Consider the following 19407-nt stretch of genomic DNA (forward strand, 5'->3'; position numbering starts at 1 on the left):
GTTGCTCACCTGTAAGAGAGGGCCGTTTTTTCGGCTCTTTTTATCGAGGTATTCTTTTACCCACCCAGGGACTGCTTTTGGACATCCCAATTGTCTGGGTCTCCCAATGGAGCGACAAAGAAGGGAATTTTGTTTACTTACCGTAAATTCCTTTTTTTCTAGCTCCTATTGGGAGACCCAGCACCCGCCCCTGTTCCCTTCGGGCTGTTGTTCTTTTGTGTACACATGCTGTTCATGTTGAAGGGTTCTTTTGGTTCAGTTCTCCGAACATCCTTCGGATTGAATTTACCTTAGACCAATTTATAAGTTCCTCCTTCCTGCTTTGGCACCAAAACTGATGGGCCCGTGATGCACGGGAGGGTGTATAGGCAGAGGGGAGGGGTTACACTTTTTAAAGTGTAATACTTTGTGTGGCCTCCGGAGGCAGTAGCTATACACCCAATTGTCTGGGTCTCCCAATAGGAGCTAGAAGAAAAGGAATTTACGGTAAGTAAACAAAATTCCCTTCTTTTTCCTGTCTGCTGAATCCTGTCCAACGCCCAACCAATGAATACCATATGGAAGACAGTTTGGACTGACCAATCCAGCAGAGACTATGCAAATTCCTATACGTCCTGAGCCAGACCTGCGATACTTGATTGGACTATACTTTTGTCTACACCCTTTACTTCCTAGTCCTATAAAGGCTTTGTCTGGAAATAAAGAATTGAGTTGTTTGCGCCAGTCGTGAGAGAGAGAGTCGTAATTGATCTAATCAATTATCTTCCTCGTGTGCACACACTACATTCTAGATAATTTGAAATCAGCAATTAGACCTTAACAGACCCATTGTAGTCTCATCTCAACAGTTGGACAAACCCAAGTTTCAATTTCTTTGTGATTATACAGAATAAAAGCACTAATCTAAAGTGAATCCTAGATTAAATTCCTCCAGTTTGTGAGCAGTCGTTATAACATTTTGCCTATTTTATTGTAAGAAAAAAATCAATCAGAATGAACAGCTGTATGACATTAATCCTGTTCAATTGTGCTAATCCAAAAATATTGTTTCTCTGACGCCTCATTGGGGGACACAGGACCATGGGTGTTATGCTGCCTATCCATAGGAGGACACTAAGTAGATGCAAAAGCATAGCTCCTCCTCTGCAGTATACACCCCCTGGCCGGGCCAGGCAAGCTCAGTTTTAGCTTGGTGTCTGTAGGAAGCACTTCCTTTCAAGGTTTATTATTTTTTGAGGGCGACGGTTTCCTTTGGGACCGATCTCCCACTACCATCAACGGGCGGGAACGTGGAGTGTCGCCTCCACGGACCCCCTCCTGCGACGCTGGATTCTGGGCTGGACGACGGGTTCCACAGACACCGATTTTCCAAAGCCCAGGGTAGAGGCCTGTGCCCCTATAGCCCAATTCCTCAGCCCCTCTCTGCAGGCTCGGAGTTGAAGATGGCACCAATTCCTCAGCCCCTCTCTGCAGGCTCTGAGTTGAATATGACACCGACACAGCAAGCTGACTCTGCTATTTTCACTGCCTTGAAAGCAGTGTTTAAAGGTGAGATCCCCCCCTGGCTGGTTTCCCAGACAAAGGGAGAAAAGACTCTGCAGGGAAGGCTCCCAGGACATTTACAGTATTTATTATGTGCAAGGAGCAAGGATCCTGCACACAGTGTTAACTTTCTCTAGCTTGCTGGCTGGAGGAGGGGCAAGTTCTATTGTTTGCAGAAAGTCTTGCAGATAATTTCCCGGTGGCAGGGGGGAGGGCCCAGGGCTCAGGGACTCTGTTTTTATTTGCTCTGTTTATTTGCTCTAGCAGAAAAGCCGGCTGATAACCACTGGTGACAAGCTGTGTGCTGACTGTAGGGAGAGGGAGGAAAACTCAGAAGCTCCCTTCCCGCCATTTTTTACTACCCACAGCAGGGGGGGGGGCACACTGACTCATCTTCCCGCTCTTTTAGCGCTAAGCCCCGCCCCCTGCGGCCACGATAAGCCCCGCCCCCCAGGAAAGCGTGCGAAGATCTTCATAGAGCTTAATCCCTCCTAAGGACAGGGTCATTGGCTGATTCTGGTGAGGTGCTTGCTTCAATTGTAGCTCTGCTGAGCAGTGCTAGCTTCGGCAGCACATATGCTCAAAGGCAGAGCTACACAGAAGATTGATTAGCATATTAGCATGGCCCCTGCACAGCAGGCCAAGGATGATGACATGGAAATTAAATGAAACATTCAACATTTAATTGCTCCCCCTTCTGGCATACTCCTATTAGGAACTTGCAGAAATCTAAGGGCACTAAGAGTACTAAGGCCCACATAGTCTATTATTCAGCCTGCACTGCCTGCCACGCTGAGCTACCACGTAAACACACCTCTTCTCTCTGTGAGTCCTGTGCCCCTATAGCCCCCCAAGACCCCCCTGCCACCACCGCTGCAACCAGCAGCCCAGAGCCTAGGGCCCCCAGCCCACCGGAATGGGCACAGTTTCTGTCCCAATCCATGGAAAAACTGTCACAGAACCTGGTTCTGGCTATGCAATGTCGTCATCCACACCCTTCTGGGTCCCTGGACGGAACGCAGCCTGAGGATACCCCTATGGAGGATCCTTCTGAGGTAATCCGGGCATATGCTTCACCGGTTGCAGGGATCAGGAAAAAGAGCACACGGCCGGGTGTCTCCAGCGGGCTCTCCCTCAGGATCACACAGGGCAGGCTCTCCCACACGCTCCACGGCTTCTGATGAGCTGGAGGAGAGAGAATGCTGTTTGTACCAGGAGGATTCCTTGGTTTCATCACCCCCAGATGATCAAACTGCAATAGACTCCCTTATAGCAGCAGTCAACCAAACTCTGCATGTGGAGGATCCCCCATCCACTACCACTGACCATGCGGTCTCCTTTAAGAGGGCAAGGAAACCCCAAAAGGTTTTCGCTGATCACCCAGAGTTTCAGGATATCCTCACAAAGCAAAGGGAGAAGCCTGACAGGCGCTTCGGTAACCGTAAACTCATGGAGTCCTGGTACCCTTTTGCCTCACCTGCCCCTAAGGGCTGGGCCAATCCGCCCTCGGTCGACCCCTTGGTCTCCCGCCTTGCCACAAAGACGCTCCTGTCTTTACCCGATGGTTCCTCCATCAAGGACCCAACAGACAGACAGGTGGAGCACCTCGCCCGCTCTGCTTTTGAGGCTGCAGGTTCCTCCCTCTCGCCCTCCTTTGCCTCTGTGTGGGTCGCAAAGGAGATCTCGGTCTGGGCAGACTCCCTTAACACTTCGCTTGAGGAATCCCAGTTCACTCATACCTTCACAGAGGTAACAGCTCAAATTGCCGCTGCGACGGAGTACCTCATGCAGGCCTCCATGGACGCTGCTACCTGCGCAGCGTTTGCCGCCTCAAATACCATAGCCATCCGTAGAGCTCTCTGGCTCCGACAATGGCGATGGCGAGCGGACTCTGCCTCCAAGAAGTCTCTCACGGGCCTTCCCTTTTTTTCCAGACCGATTTGTTTGGCGAACGTCTGGACAAGCTCATTTCTGACGCCACGGGAGGAAAGAGTACCTCCCTCCCCCAGCTGAAGTCCAGGACGTCCTTCACCAGACGTCCACAGTCCTCGTTCCGCTCCTTTCGGAACTCATTTGGTTGGTTGACATCCCGTGCTGTCCCCGCCACCAGCCGCGGACTACGCAGGGACCGACCTTCTCAGCTCTCCCCGAAACCCACTTCGTCATGGCAGCCTAGACCGAAACAGTCCAGGACTAGGGAGACTCGTCCACGACATTTTCCCCCCCTCATGACTCCTTCGGCACCCCGGAAGACACACTCATTGTAGGAGGTCGTCTGCGGCTCTTTCAACACATCTGGGCTGCCGCCTCAGACGACAAATGGGTGCGAGACCTTGTGTCTTCCGGTTACCACATAGAATTTCGGACCCGACCCCCAAGTCGGTTCTTTCTCTCAAACCCCACAAAGACTCGAAAACGATGCAAAGCTTTTTTCTCAGCAATCCACTCGCTCCAAACAGCAGGAGTGATACCTGTCCCAGACGACGAGAAGTTCAGAGGTTTTTATTCAAACCTCTTTGTGGTCCCCAAAAAGGATGGGTCAGTTCGACCCATCCTGGACCTCAAACGCCTAAACAAACATGTGCACGTACGGAGATTCGGAATGGAGTCCCTAAGGTCCATTATTGCATCCATGGTCGAAGGGGAATTCCTAGATCACCAAAAGTTCCTCCGCTTCGCAATTCAGGACTCCCACTTTCAATTCGTAGCTCTACCCTTCGGCCTTGCCACCGCACCAAGGGTCTTCACCAAAGTCATGGCGGCCGCCATGAGCGTCCTTCACGCCAGGGGAGTAGTCGTTCTCCCTTACTTGGACGACCTCCTCATCAAGGCCCCCTCCTTCCGCGACTGCTCAACCAGCATACAGATTACTGTGGACACCCTATCCCGCTTAGGGTGGCTAGTGAATCTGGACAAATCATCCCCGATCCCATCACGATCCATCACCTTCCTCGGCATGTCCCTGGACACCCGTCGGGGCTTGATCCTTCTCCCTCAGGACAAGGCGTTCGCTCTTCAACGAGCGGTACGCTGCCTTCTACGTCCTCCATCTCGCTCCATTCGATTCAGCATGAAAGTGCTCGGCAGGATGGTGGCGGCTATGGAAGCAGTACCCTTTGCTCAACTGCACTTACGCCCACTGCAGCTAGCCCTTCTAGCTGCCTGGGACAATTCCCCCTTCTCCCTGGACAGACATCTTCACCTGATGCCTTCAGTCAGGTACGCACTCCGCTGGTGGCTTCGGTCCTCATCCCTATCGAAGGGGAGATCTTTTCTCCCAGTGAACTGGCTGGTCCTGACTACGGACGCCAGCCTCCTAGGCTGGAGAGCAGTGTACCGGCACCACACTGCTCAAGGACGTTGGACGCCCCAGGAGTCTTTCCTACCCATCAGCATCCTGGAACTCCGCACGATCTTCCGCGCGCTCAGAGCGTTCTGCCCTCTGCTAGCGGGTCGTCCGATTCGAGTCCAATCGGACAATGCGACAGCTGTAGCCTATATCAATCGGCAGGGGGCACCCGCAGCAAAGCAGCTTATCTCGAGGCCCACAAGATCCTCAGTTGGGCCGAATCGACAGGGTCAGTGATATCAGCGGTACACATACCAGGGGTAGAGAACTGGGCAGCAGACTTTGAGTCGCCAAGGCCTGGCTGCCGGAGAATGGTCTCTCCACCCAGATGTGTTTCTACACATCTGCACTCGCTGGGGCACACCAGACGTAGACCTAATGGCCTCAAGGTTGAATGCAAAGGTACCTGCGTTCATAGCCAGGTCACACGACCCGCAGTCCATCGGCGCGGATGCTCTAGTCTGCTCCTGGCACCACTTCCGCCTACCTTACATATTTCCACCTCTACCCCTGCTGCCGCGGGTAATAAGGAAGATCAAGGCAGAGGGAGTCCCGGTGATACTGATAGCACCGGACTGGCCCAGGCGCGCCTGGTACGCCGAATTAGTACAAATGCTCACAGACGCACCGTGGCGCCTTCCAGACATCCCAGACTTGCTGACCCAAGGGCCCATTTCCCATCAGAACTCCAGAGCCCTGAAGCTGACGGCGTGGCCATTGAGACCTTGGTATTAACAAGAGTGGGATTCTCCCCCGCGGTTATTGCCACCATAAGCAGCGCCCGAAAGCCTGCTTCATCCCGCATTTACCACCGTACGTGGAAAAATCTTAATTTCATGGTGCAGGGAAACTAACGTCCAGCCTATGCCTCTGGCCATCCCCAGAATTCTCGACTGCTGTTGTCTGGCTTGCAAGCGGGGTTGGCTCTCAGTTCCCTTAAAGGGCAGGTCTCAGTGCTCTCAATCTTTTACCAATGCCGCCTGGCTCAAAACCACAAGTCAAGCCCTTCCTCCAAGGCGTTTCCAATCTAGTTCCCCTGTACAAACGGCCGCTGGAACCATGGGACCTCAACCTCGTTCTGGACGGTCTCCAGAGGTCTCCCTTTGGACCCCTCAAGGAATCCTCCCTTGCTCTTCTGTCCTGGAAGGTAACATTCTTGGTGGCAATTACGTCCATCAGACGGGTTTCGGAGCTAGCAGCACTCTCTTGCCCGCGACCCTTTTCTGATCTTTCACCAGGACAAGGTGGTTCTGCGCCCCCTTCCGGATTTCCTTCCAAAGGTTCTTACCCCGTTTCATTTGAACGAGGACATTGTTCTGCCTTCCTTTTGTCCACACCCGGTTCATAGGGTGGAAAGGTCTCTGCATTCGTTAGACCTCGTCAGAGCTCTCAGATATTACATATCCAGGAAAGCCCCCTTAAGGGAAATGGACTCTTTGTTCGTCATTCCTGAGGGGCTTAAGAAGGGACAGGCAGCTTCAAAGGCGACGCTGGCTCGCTGGATTCGCTCTGCGATCCAGGAAGTCTACCGCTTGCAACTCAAGCCCATTCCTGGTGGGCTGCGGGCTCATTCCACGCGAGCAGTTGGCGCTTCGTGGGTCATTTGGCATCAGGCTTCAGTGGAACAGGTGTGTAAGGCTGCGACCTGGTCTAACCTACATACGTTTTCAAAGCATTACAGAGTCCATACCCAGGTTTCAACTGAGGCAAATCTGGGTAGGAAAATTCTGCAAACTGCAGTAGAGCACCTCTCTCAGTAGGCGCTCCAGGCTGTCTGGGACTGGTTCCTAGTCCTTGGGTTGGGTTGTCTTTTATGTTTCCCACCCATGGGCTGCTTTAAGACGTCCCATGGTCCTGTGTCCCCCAATGTGGCGTCAGAGAAAAACGGATTTTTGTGTACTCACCGTAAAATCGTTTTCTCTTAGCCATCATTGGGGGACACAGCACCCACCCTGTTGCCCTGTTGGGCCTTGATTCTCTCAGTACCTTATTTGGTTATGACTTTTTTTTTTTTTTCTCATGTTTCTCTGTTGAGGTAAGTTTTTACTGTTTTTTTTCTCCTACTGCTTGTGTACTAAAACTGAGCTTGCCTGGCCCGGCCAGGGGGTGTATACTGCAGAGGAGGAGCAATGCCTTTGTATCTACTTAGTGTCCTCCTATGGATAGGCAGCATAACACCCATGGTCCTGTGTCCCCCCAATGATGGCTAAGAGAAAATGATTTTACGGTGAGTACACGAAAATCCGTTTTTTCACTTTTGGCACGGGGCTGTGTAGCGCATAGCTGCTAGCCTTTGATCCTTGGTAAGCAGCAACGTTAAAGGGCTTGCCCATTACTAGGACAGTGCCCCCATAAAAATTAAAAAGCCTATACTGCCCTCCGCTGCCAGCGTGGTTCCAGCAATGTCAGAACTCGCGTTCCCGGGGTCCACGTGACATGTAAGCCACGCGACCAATCAGTGCCGCCTTCCTTATCCCCTCCTTTTGTACGGTTAAGTAATTAACAGCAAGTGAGTCGCCTCACTCACTTCCTGTTAATAACATATACGCCCAAAGGCGGGGAGAAGGAAGCCGTCGTTGATTAGTTGCGGGGCTTGCGTGTCCTTACAATGTTGCTCGATCCTTGCTGGCAGCAGAGGGGAGTATAGGCTTTTTAATTTTTAAAGGGGGGCACATAAGAAATGAGAAGGGGTTTTCCTAATAGTAGATAACACCTTTTAAGTAAAATGCTGTCAATGTCTGCTTGTAAATGGATGGGAAAAGGATCATTTTATATTACATGTAAATGGACGTATATCTCTCATACTCTGTAAGAGATGTTGAAGCACCAGACGCTGTGATCCCTTTTAGGATGTCTTACAAAATTTGTTAACTTTAAAAAAAATAAATTGAAAGTTATATATTGTTTTTTCTTTTTTAGATACTGCTTTGTTTTTCTAATGGAAATCATTACGACATCATTTACCCTGCATGTTTAGCTGAGAGTGCCGCTATGTGCCAATGTAAGTAAAGAAATCTAAACCACTTGTATAAGAGATGGAATGGCTTTCCTACAGGGCTTAGATCCCCATTCTAGTGATTAGTGGGCTCCGGCTATCTGACATTTATCACGTCTCCTGTGACTTCACTTTGGCTCATCGTTGCATGGATTCATTGGGATAGCTGAACATTCAAGCAGAAATTATGTTTCTGTAACCCTGCCATTCCAATGTGATTCTGAGGGTATGGTACAGTAAAGAAAAACTTCTCTCCCGAGTGATAACTTTCAGGAAACATCAGGCATTTATCCAGCGATGGGCTCAGCCGCTTTATTTCTTACAGGCAGGTGGAAACACCAAGGTTTTGAAGCAAAACCACTTCAGGAAATGCTGGTGTTTTTTTTTTCCTTGACTTTTTTTTTGCGTTTTTGTGACATCTTTTCTACTGACTAGTGATGGGTGGACCTAGACTGTAAAAGTCCGTATACACGTGGTTTCAAACGTATCAAAGTGCTAGGGCCACCCTACGCCAAATATTTTATTTATTTTTACACCATGATAGACGCACATAGCTCATGTGTTTGGAGGCAGTCAGCTGACACTTAGGGTGGGGGCGCGTCTGACTGCAACCAATCACAGGTTAGGGAAAGCAGTGCATATTCAATGAGGTAATGAGTGGTCCGAGAAGTGAATGAGTAGCCTGGAAGCAGTGTATAGTCATTCCGGAGACTAAAGTCAGAGGGCCTCAGTCTGGCCTTGTTCTGGCTCTCATCGACTTCTATTGATTACTTGTGACGTAACTCCTGACTTCGGGTCAGGCAGGAATTACGGGTGCAAGATGGCACTGCAGGACTAAAGCGACATAGGAAAATCTTGAAAACGCCATAGGATAAGTATATGGCAGGAGTAGGGGCCTCGGTCATCTGTATTGCCAACCTGTGTAGTTGGTCAGCAATCACCAACTAAATCTTCAACTAAGTCCTGCTGTATTCTGATTGGATAGTGTGTTACTGATTTTGGTTCTTTTAATATATTTTTATGGCGAATACAGATTAATTTTCTTTTTTGTGACTAACCTGAGAAACTGTTGTACTGAATCTTTTTTTTTTTTATTATTTTTTTTTTAGCCATCATTTATGAGTTGCTGTATGGAAAGGTATTTGGGCTTTCTGTTACAAAAGAAGTGTTAAAAGCAGATACTATTGAATCAAAATCTGAAGAGGATTTCATCAGTGGAGCCTCCGGATCTGATGAGGAAAATAAAGTTGCTGGGTAATAAATGTATATAATATATTTAGTGCAAAATTGAGTTGTGAATATTCTGAATGGTTAATACCAAAATAGCATGGAAATTCCAGAGAAAATAGAGCATAGCACTAGATTGCCATGGCCACTCCATTCAAGACTGGGCTCTGCAGAGCCTTAGTTTTTTGGTATTTCTAGGGGTCCCATCGCTCGAGACCCCTGTGATTAGTAAGTTACCTATCTAGGGATTATTAACTGATCGCTTGAAATAATCCTTTAATGCAGTTCTACAAATGTAATAAAATAAAACTGTCACCTATCTCTTCTTACCCGAGATTATATTGTCTGGTCATGTAGTTAAGCACCTTCTCTTTAGATAAGTTAATTTGCATATATCAACGTATATCAAACAAACTAGAAACTATGTTATATGTGACATACCCCTGCAGGACTAAGAGATCTGACTGTATATCCTGCATCCAGCTCTCTGTGCCAAGATCCACTTACTGAATGCTTGAATGCTGCTGTTCCATTAAATCTGTGTATATGTGCATGTAGTATGTGTGATCCCTATAATCACCTACCTCCACCCTGTCCACCGTTTTGCTCCACCTCTCCATGACATCACCACTTTTTAGAAACTCTTCGGGTAATACTGCCCTCTGCATGACGTGGCAGTAGCTTTTACAATTTAGGGGTATGGAGTTTGAGAACAAGGCTCCATACACTTATACTGAAAAAGAGACTTCTGGCTCACGCACAGAGCAGAGAATGATCCAGATTGTATGACATCACCGAGAAGAGGAGCAGAATGGTGCTGGATCCCGCAGACAGCAGCAGTATGTATAGTGATACACTCACACCACTCTACATACATGCAGATTTAATAAAAACAAATTGTGTGTATATGTATGTATGTATGTATATATATATATATATATATATATATATATATATATATTTATATATATGTATTTATATTTCTTTGTCGCTCCATTGGGAGACCCAGACAATTGGGTGTATAGCTTCTGCCTCCGGAGGCCACACAAAGTATTACACTTTAAAAAGTGTAACCCCTCCCCTCTGCCTATACACCCTCCCGTGGACCACGGGCTCCTCAGTTTTATGCTTTGTGTGGAAGGAGGCACACATCCACTCATGCATTCTCATAACTTAGTTGTCGGTTGGAAGAAAAGAGGACCCCCACGGGGTCCCCGGCATGCTCCCTTCTCACCCCACTATGTCGGCGGTGTTGTTAAGGTTGAGGTACCCATTGCGGGTACAAAGGCTGGAGCCACATGCCGTCTCCTTCACCATCCCTTATGCGGCTCTGGGAGAAGTGGGATCCTGAGCGGTCATCCATTTACTGGGACCGTGCTCCATCCGCAGCCCCTGGTGGAACCTGCCGGACCGGAGCCTTTTCAACCCCAGGGACCGGGCCCTGCTACTTAAAGGTACTCTGTGTCCCCATTGGGGACTGTACAGGAAGCGCACCTTCTTCCCGGAAGCCGCGGTAGCCGTAAAACTGGGGAGGCACGTGGACCTCCACGCCGACCGGGCCTGCTTGTCGGGCGCGGTCTCAAATTTAGTCCCTGGCTTCACCGCGGCCTAGTCGCGAAAATCCCGCCCCTGGGCCTGCCTGTCAGGGGTAAGGACAGGATTACCGACATGATGTCGGATGTGATGGCTGGAGCATCCTGCATGTCTTCCTCCCCCCTCACTGACCACTGTGGGGACCCCAGACGGTACCCATTGCGGGTACGGAAGCTGGAGCCACAGGCCGTCTCCTTCACCATCCCTTATGCTACTCTGGGAGAAGTGGGATCCTGAGCGGTCATCCATTTACTGGGACCGTGCTCCATCCGCAGCCCCTGGTGGAACCTGCCGGACCGGAGCCTCTTCAACCCCAGGGACCGGGCCCTGCTACTTAAACGTACTCTGTGTCCCCATTGGGGACTGTACAGGGAGCGCACCTTCTTCCCGGAAGCCGCGGTAGTTGTAAAACTGAGGAGGCAGGTGGACTTCCGCGCCGACCGGGCCTGCTGGTCGGGCGCGGCCTCAAATTTAGTCTCCGGCTTCACCGCGGCCTAGTCGCGAAAATCCCGCCCCCGGGCCTGCCTGTCAGGGGTAAGGGCGGGATTACCGACATGACGTCGGATGTGAGGGCTGGAACATCCTGCATGTCTTCCTCCCCCCTCACTGACCACTGTGGGGAACCCAGACTCCCGCTCTTTGCTGGCGCCGCCCTCGGCCCCACTCCTCCCCTGAGAGCTCCGGCGGCCATTTTCTGGCATTCTGCCGGTGGGTGCTTCTCAGGGGAGCTCAGGGTGAACACAGCACCCGGTACTGGTCCCCCTAGGGTGCCGGATACATATGTATATATTATATATATTTCTGTTCGGACAGACTGTTTCCCCTTTTTCTTTTCACATTTACCTTCAGTGGTCACTCTCCTAGGAGACAACAGGCACAGGTTTTTCTCGCGGTCTGTACCTCTTGTGGGGCTATGTTACCTGCGGGATCCACCTACCCTCACTGTGAGCAATGCTCGACTCCTGCCTCGCTTGCTCAGCCGGAGCCTCGGGCACTGGTGGGCCCCTCGGCTCATGTAGACCCCCCTGCTCCCCCTGAGCAGGCTGCAGGGACAGAGTCACAGGTGTTGGCCCTCAGTCATTTTCATATGATCAAATGGTCTTCTAAGCTCCTTGAGGCATTGCAGTCCAGACCGGACCTTTCACAGGCCCTGACCCTGTAGCTTGTCTCATCCAGGCCTCGCTTGGTTAGCGCCGCAGCGCGCTCCCAGGTTGAGCCCTAGGTCTCAGGCGGAGGACTCCTGCCCGGACCGCAGTCCAAGACCGGCTAAGCGGTCTCGCTGGGACTCTTCCCCGACTTCCTCACGCTGCTAGGGATCCCAGCTTGAGGACTCTCAGGAAGACGAGGCGGACGGGGGAGCTCAGGGCTCTGGCCCTGACTTCACCCTTAACCTTGATACTCCTAAGGGGGACGCCTTAGTAAATGATCTTATCTCGTCCATCAACCAGGTGCTGGTTCGCTCTCCTCCGCCCCCTCCTGTAGAGGAGTCGGCTTCTCAGCAGGAGAAACACCAGTTTCGGTTCCCCAAACGTACACGCAATACGTTTTTTGATCACTCTAACTTCAGGGATGCTGTCCAAAAACCCGGAGCGGTCCCGGACAAGCGCTGGGTTAAACGTCACACTGACACGCGTTACCCCTTTCCATCTGAAGTCGTTAAGAGTTGGGCTCATTCTCCCAAGATGGATCCTCCAGTCTTCAAATTGGCTACTAGGTCCGTTGTGTCTGTTGCAAATGGCCCATCACTGAAGGATGCCACTGACAGATAGATAGAGCTCTTGGAGAAGTCCATCTATGAGGCCACGGGCACGTCTTTCGCCCCGGCCTTTGCAGCCGTGTGGGCTCTCCAAGCAATCTAGGCTTGTCTGAAGGAGTTTAATACTGTCACATGGAATTTTGCTCCGCATGTTCCGTCTTTGACTCTCGGGCATCAGCCTTTTCGTCCTGCGCCATGAACGCCGTCCTGGACTCCACTAGCCGCACGGCTGTAGCATATGCTAACTCCGTGGCAGTTCGCAGGGCCATGTGGCTGCGCAAATGGGAACCAGACTCTGCTTCAAAAAGGTTCTTAACTGGTTTGCCTTTTTCTGGCGACCGTTTATTTGGCGAACAATTGGATGATATTATTAAGGAATCCAAGGGAAAGGTCTCCTCCTTACCCCAGTCCAAACCTAAGAGACCTCAGCAAAGAAAAATCCAATCGAGGTTTCGGTCCTTTCGTCCCTCCGCCAAGCCACATTCTTCTTCGTCCAACAGGCCGGAGAAAGGCCAGAGGAACTCGTATGCGTGGCGGCCCACGTCACGACCCCAAAAGGCTGCAGGGGGCACTGCCTCCAAAACTGCCTCCTCATGACTCTCGGCCTCCCCTAGCCGCATCCCCGGTCAGTGGCAGGCTCTTCCGCTTTGGCGACGCCTGGTGGCCACAAGTTCAAGACCGATGGGTGAGAGACATTCTGTCTCATGGTTACAGGATAGAGTTCAGTTCTCGTCCTTTCTTCAGAACCTCTGGGCCCCTTCTCAGGCGGCGTGTCAACAAAGCCTTGCCGTCGCTCTGGCGACTCTCCAGGGACAAACTGCTTTCTCTGCAGGCGGGGGTGCAATCACTTCTTCGGAGTCAGTCACACCCCTTAAGGCGCCTCAGGCACTTCCTGGGGAAGATGGTTGCAGCTATGGAGGCAGTGCCGTTCGCGAACCAAGGTGGCACTCGCAGTCGTCAAGCCTTCCAGGAAGTCCGGCGGATTCTGCAGTGGGTGGAAACCACAGGCTCCACCATCTCCGCAGTTCACATCCCGGGCGTAGAAAACTGGGAAGCAGATTTTTTTCAGTCGTCAGGGCCGCTGAGGAACGCAGGACGTCGATCTTTCAAGGTCCCGGCCTTCATGGCACGGTCTCAGGATCACAGACCTCTGGCAGCGGACGCTTTAGTCCAGGATTGGTCGCAGTTTCAACTGCCTTATGTGTTTCCCCCTCTGGCGATGCTGCCCAGGGTACTACGCAGGATCAGGTCCGACTGCCGTCGCGCCATTCTCGTCGCTCCAGACTGGCCGAGACGGTCGTGGTATCCGGATCTGTGGCATCTCACGGTGGGTCAACCGTGGGCACTTCCAGACCGCCCAGACTTGCTATCACAAGGCCCGTTTTTTCCATCTGAATTCTGTGGCCCTCAGCTTGACTAGGTGGCCATTGGTCCCTGACTCCTAGAGTCTTCAGGGTTATCTCAGGATGTCATTGCCACCACGAGACAAGCCAGGAAGCCAACGTCCGCCAAGATCTATTACAGATCTTGGCAAGTCTTTCTATCCTGGTGCGCTGATAACGGCTTTCCTCCATGGCCGTTTGCCTTACCCACATTCCTTTCATTCCTACAATTTGGAATGGACAAGGGTTTGTCCCTCGGCTCTCTCTCTAGGGCCAAGTATCCACGCTCTCCGTGTTTTTTCTTTCAAAAGCGTCTAGCCAGGCTTCCGCAGGTCCGCACGTTCCTGCAGGGGGTCTGACACATGGTCCCACCTTACAAACGTCCGTTGGAACCCTGGGATCTTAGCAGAGTCCCGTCGACTCTTCAAAAGCCGCCTTTTGAGCTGCTGCGGGATGTCTCTCTCTCCCGTCTCTCGCAGAAGGTGGCCTTCTGACAGTCACTTCTCTTCAGAGAGTGTCTGAGCTTGCTGCGCTGTCATGCAAGGCTCCCTTCCGGGTTTTCCACCAGGATAAGCTGGTTCTTCGTCCTGTCCCGGAATTTCTCTCTAAGGTGGTATCTCCTTTTCATCTAAATCAGGATATCTCCTTGCCTTCCTGTTGCCCTAATCCAATTCACCAGGGTGAAAAGGTTGTGCACTCTTTGGATCTAGTGAGAGCACTCCGGTTCTACGTGTCTCGCACGGCGCCCCTACGCCGTTCAGATGCGCTTTTTGTCCTTGTCGCTGGCCAGCGTATGGACTCTCAGGCCTCCAAGTCGACCTTGGCTCGGTGGATCAAGGAACCGATTCTCGAGGCCTACCGTTCTTCGGAGCTTCCGCTCCCTTCAGGGCTGAAAGGCCATTCTACCAGAGCTGTAGGTGCGTCCTGGGCATTGCGGCACCGGGCAACGGTTCAGCAGGTGTCGGGCAGCTACGTGGTCTAGTCTGCACACTTTCACAAAGCACTATCAAGTGCATACCTATACTTCGGCAGACGCCAGTCTAGGTAGGCGAGTCCTTCAGACGGCGGTTGTCCACCTGTGACAGGGGGCCGTTTTCGGCTCTTCTTATTGAGGTATTCTTTTACCCACCCAGGGACTGCTCTTGGACGTCCCAATTGTCTCGGTCTCCCAATGGAGCGACAAAGAAGAAGGGAAGGGAATTTTGTTTACTTACCGTAAATTCCTTTTCTTCTAGCTCCTATTGGGAGACCCAGCACCCACCCCTGTGCCCTTTGGGCTGGCTGTTCTTTTGGGTTATGGTCTTCAGTTCTCCGAACATCCTTCGGATTGAATTTACCCTAGACCAATTTATAAGTTTCCTTCTTCCTGCTTTTGCGTGTGTGTGTGTGTGTGTGTGCTTCTTTAATAATACAGTAACAGACTGAGCATACCATTTAATCAGTGATTGGCTATTTTACAGATCTGTCAGTATGTTATGTTAGGCCTCCTGAGATGTCATTCAGATACCTCTCGCCTGCTTTTTAGTGGTATATTGTAAAAACTATGGAGGCTGATAAAAAGGAGGCTTTGTTTGTTTTGTTTTTGTTGTTTTTTTTTTTTTTTTTTAATAAAATAGAACAAATCTGATTAAAATGAAATCTACATTTAAAGTCTGTTTTATAGTTCCAGGTATACATATTGTGCTGTTTTATTACATTTTTATTCTAATTGTTGCAGGAATAATAATCTGGGTTTTGTGAATATGAATGGGTTTAAATCTCACAAGGATAACAAGGTATGTCATAGTTTGTTATTTAGGATTCTTTATGTGCCAGTCACTTCAATATAGTAGCATTTTAGACATACAAATTATGAAATCAGTCAATAGACAGTTGAATGTGCTACCACCCTGGGACATTGGTAGGGTCCTAAAAGTTCAGGAGCGCGGCCCCAAAATATATCTCGCCAAACAACATCCACCTTCATACACCACTGGTGTTGCTATACTTGGACTAAGTATTATACAGAGGTGAATGCTGTCAAAATTATCACTATACATGGCCCCAAAAACACAACAACAAAATGATCAATACTATTACCACTACATAGTGAATAAATATTACCATGCCTCTACAAGAACCAATAATACCCCTACTACTACCCGCTATACCCCTACTTCTACATAGTGACTGATTGTCAATAAACAGTTGCTAAATAAGCAAATATAAAAGCACTATTATACAGACCATATATTATATAGTGGTAGATAACAGTCCTGCCAACCATATAGGTGCTAACAGCACAGGTATTCTTTCTGATTGCTTTTTCACTTTTCCCATCTTTTCCACCATCCCTATCTATTTTCATTACTTTCATACTACACAAACTTACTTTGTTTACACCTTCCCCCTCCCCCATAAAAATGAACAAAAAAAAGGAATCCTGTGAAATAACTGCTCCGTCGCGTCCGTTACATCCGTTGTGCGTCTGTTTTACGACGGATCCGTTATGATCCGTTTGTTTTTGGGAAAGCCCAATGGGAGTGCCAGACATTGTGACCTATTACTGTGTTTTCATAGGCCATCTGTGACAGTTTGTAGAGAAAGGGGCAGAATAAATGTTGTTATATCTAAAATTGTGTGTGGATTATTCCTATCTGGAGCCTTTCAATGTGATTACTGTACATACTAGACATGCTCAGTAGCAAATGACGGAATTCAGCACTGGATTCCGTTGTGCGACGGATTGCGGCGGAATCCAGCACCATAGGCAACAATTATACCTCTTGACTGATTGCGACGGAATCCTGCGGAGTGCGTTTTTTTCACGCTCCAAAAAATGAGTGTCAGTTTCTTCCACCCGACGGTCAGTCATTCCATGACTGATCCATCGCGCGGCGGATGCAACGCAGGGCCATCAGTCGCAATCCGTTGTTAATACAAGTCTATGGGGAAAAAACTGAATCCTGCAAAATATTTTCCAGGATAGCGTATTTTCTCAAGGCAACGGATTGTGACTGATAGATAAAGACTGAAGTGTGAAAGTAGCCTTAATTGAGCACTCCTCTCCCTCACAAAAGTACTCAACGGGTCACGGCGCATAGGTGCAATAACAGAAGGTCAAACCGAGCTATTAATGACCTAGAGTAATGTTGGCCTTTAGTGTTCCCACCAACTATGATTCCCCTTTTCATGGCCCCAAAAGACTGTGATGCTTCACAGAACCCCCCACATGCACAGTATGAAGTAGGGGGTCAAAAAATAGACAATCCTAAAGGTAAAAGACTGACCCCTGAGAACCATATAATCAAAAATAAACAAAGTATTGATTTCACAATACATTGTAATAAAACATTAGATATAAAAGTATGGGGATACTTTGATACAAAGAAAAGAGTAAGAAATTTGACGGTAATAGCCTAAAAGTTATGGCAGCACCGCACGCTGGTCGGGCGGCAGCTCCGCACGGTGGTCGGGCGGCAGCTCCACAAGGTGGTGAAGCAGTGAGGTCATTGTAGATTATAGGCATTTCTGAACAGATGGGTTTTCAGGTTCCGTTTGAAGCTTGCAAGGGTAGCAGATAGTCTGACGTGTTGAGGCAGCGAGTTCCAGAAGACTGGGGATGCTTGGGAGAAGCCTTGGAGTCGGTTGCGTGAGGAGCGAATGAGCGAGGAGGAGAGAAGGAGATCTTGGGAGGACCAGAGGTGACGTGTTGGAGTGTAGTGGTAGATTAGTTCAGAGATATATGGAGGAGACAGATTATGCACAGCTTTGTAGGTCAGTGTTAGTAGTTTGAATTGGATACGGTGGAAGATTGGGAGCCAGTGGAGGGACTTGCAGAGAGGAGAAGCGGGGTGGTATTGAGAGAGGTGGATCAGTCGGGCAGCAGAATTATGGATGGACTGGAGAGGGGTGAGCGTGTTAGCAGGGAGGCCACAGAGGAGGATGTTACAGTAATCGAGGCAGGAGATTATGATGGCATGCACTAGCATTTTTGTAGATTGCGAGTTGAGGAAAGGACGGATTCTGGAAATATTTCTGAGTTGAAGACTGCAGGAGGTGATGAGGGATTGGATGTGTGGTATGAAGGACAAGGCAGAGTCAAAGGTCACTCCGAGGCAGCGAACTTTGGGTACTGGTGAGAGCCTGGTGTTCTTTATTGTAACAGATAGATCAGGTGGAGAGTGTAGGTGAGATGGAGGAAAGATGATTAGTTCAGTTTTGGCCACATTGAGCTTTAGGAAGCGAGAGGAGAAAAAGGAGGATATAGCAGATTGACACTTCGGGATTCTGGACAGCAGAGATGTGACATCTGGGCCAGAGAGGTAGATCTGAGTGTCATCGGCATATAGGTGGTACTGGAAGCCATGGGACTTTGAGTTGTCCCAGGCCAAATGTGTAGATAGAAAAAAGTAAGGGTCCCAGGACAGAGCCTTGAGGGACGCCAACAGAGAGATGGTGGGACGAAGAGGTTGTGTGGGAATGGGAGACACTAAAAGTGCGGTTGGAAAGTTATGAAGAGATCCAAGAGAGGGCGAGATCTCTGACACCAAGGGAAGAGAGGATCTGTAATAGGAGGGAGTGGTCGACAGTATCGAAGGCTGAGGACAGGTCTAGAAGTAGGAGTATGGAGAAGTGCTTGTTAGCTTTGGCAGTAAGTAAGTCATTCGTGATTTTAGTCAGGGCAGTTTCGGTAGAATGATGAGGACGGAAGCCGGACTGTAGGTTGTCAAAGAGAGTTAGATGAGAGGTGGGAGTAAAGTTGAGCATGGACATGCTGTTCCAAGAGTTTTGAGGTGAACTGGAGTAGTGATATGGGGCGGTAGCTGTTAGTAGAGGTTGGGTCGAGGGAAGGTTTCTTTAGGATAGGTGTGACTGTTGCATGTTTAAAGGCAGAGGGGAAGGTACCAGTCATTAAAGATAGGTTGAAGAGATGGGTTAAGGCCGGAATAAGGATCATGGCAAGGTTGGGGAGGAGGTGGGATGGGATGGGGTCAAGTGCGCAGGTGGTGAGGTGTGCTTTTGAGAGAAGACGTGCAAGCTCTTCTTCGGTGCTGGTGGGGAGGGAGGAAGTTTATGGGGGAGGGGCAGTGGTCTGTTATTTGAAGGGATTGAGGTGACTGAGTAGAGAAGACTTGCCTTATTTGGTCGATTTTTTTTCTTTGAAATAAGTGGCAAAGTCATCTGCAGAAATGAGGGAGGTTGGAGGGGGCAGTGGTGGGCGAAGGAGGGAGTTGAAAGTATTGAATAACTGGGGTTGTGTGTTAAAGAGGATATGAGGTTTCTGAAGTAATGCGGTTTAGCGGAGGTGAGGGCTGAACGAATTGTGTGAATTGCATTTTTCAATGTGGTGATGATACGTCATCTCCCTGACTTTGATTCTTCTCCCTGACTTGGATGCGGGATCTCGCGTCAAACCCGCATTTTGTTCCTGCAGATGAAGGCTTTCAGTCTCTAGCTACCTTTAAAAGATGCAGGTGGAGTGGCGCTCCACTCACAGATGTTAAATGCTGTTGTCAGTCTCAGCTCCTCGACTCCGATGGATTGGCATGACAGCCAAGGGTTAGCTGAAGGTCCTTGTGTC

General features: G+C 49.7%; 1 protein-coding gene across 1 annotated transcript in view; it reads left to right on the plus strand.

Annotated features, from left to right (window-relative positions):
• OTUD4 (OTU deubiquitinase 4) overlaps positions 1-19407 on the plus strand; it is a 147654-nt gene that overhangs the window by 46298 nt on the left and 81949 nt on the right. The window contains exons 6-8 of the mRNA XM_075348081.1: positions 7811-7892; positions 8996-9140; positions 15562-15619. Coding sequence (XP_075204196.1) covers positions 7811-7892; positions 8996-9140; positions 15562-15619 — 285 coding nt within the window. The remainder of the gene's footprint in view (positions 1-7810; positions 7893-8995; positions 9141-15561; positions 15620-19407) is intronic.

The sequence above is a fragment of the Anomaloglossus baeobatrachus genome, chromosome 1 (assembly GCF_048569485.1).
Source record: "Anomaloglossus baeobatrachus isolate aAnoBae1 chromosome 1, aAnoBae1.hap1, whole genome shotgun sequence".
In the NCBI taxonomy this organism is placed as follows: Eukaryota; Metazoa; Chordata; class Amphibia; order Anura; family Aromobatidae; genus Anomaloglossus; species Anomaloglossus baeobatrachus.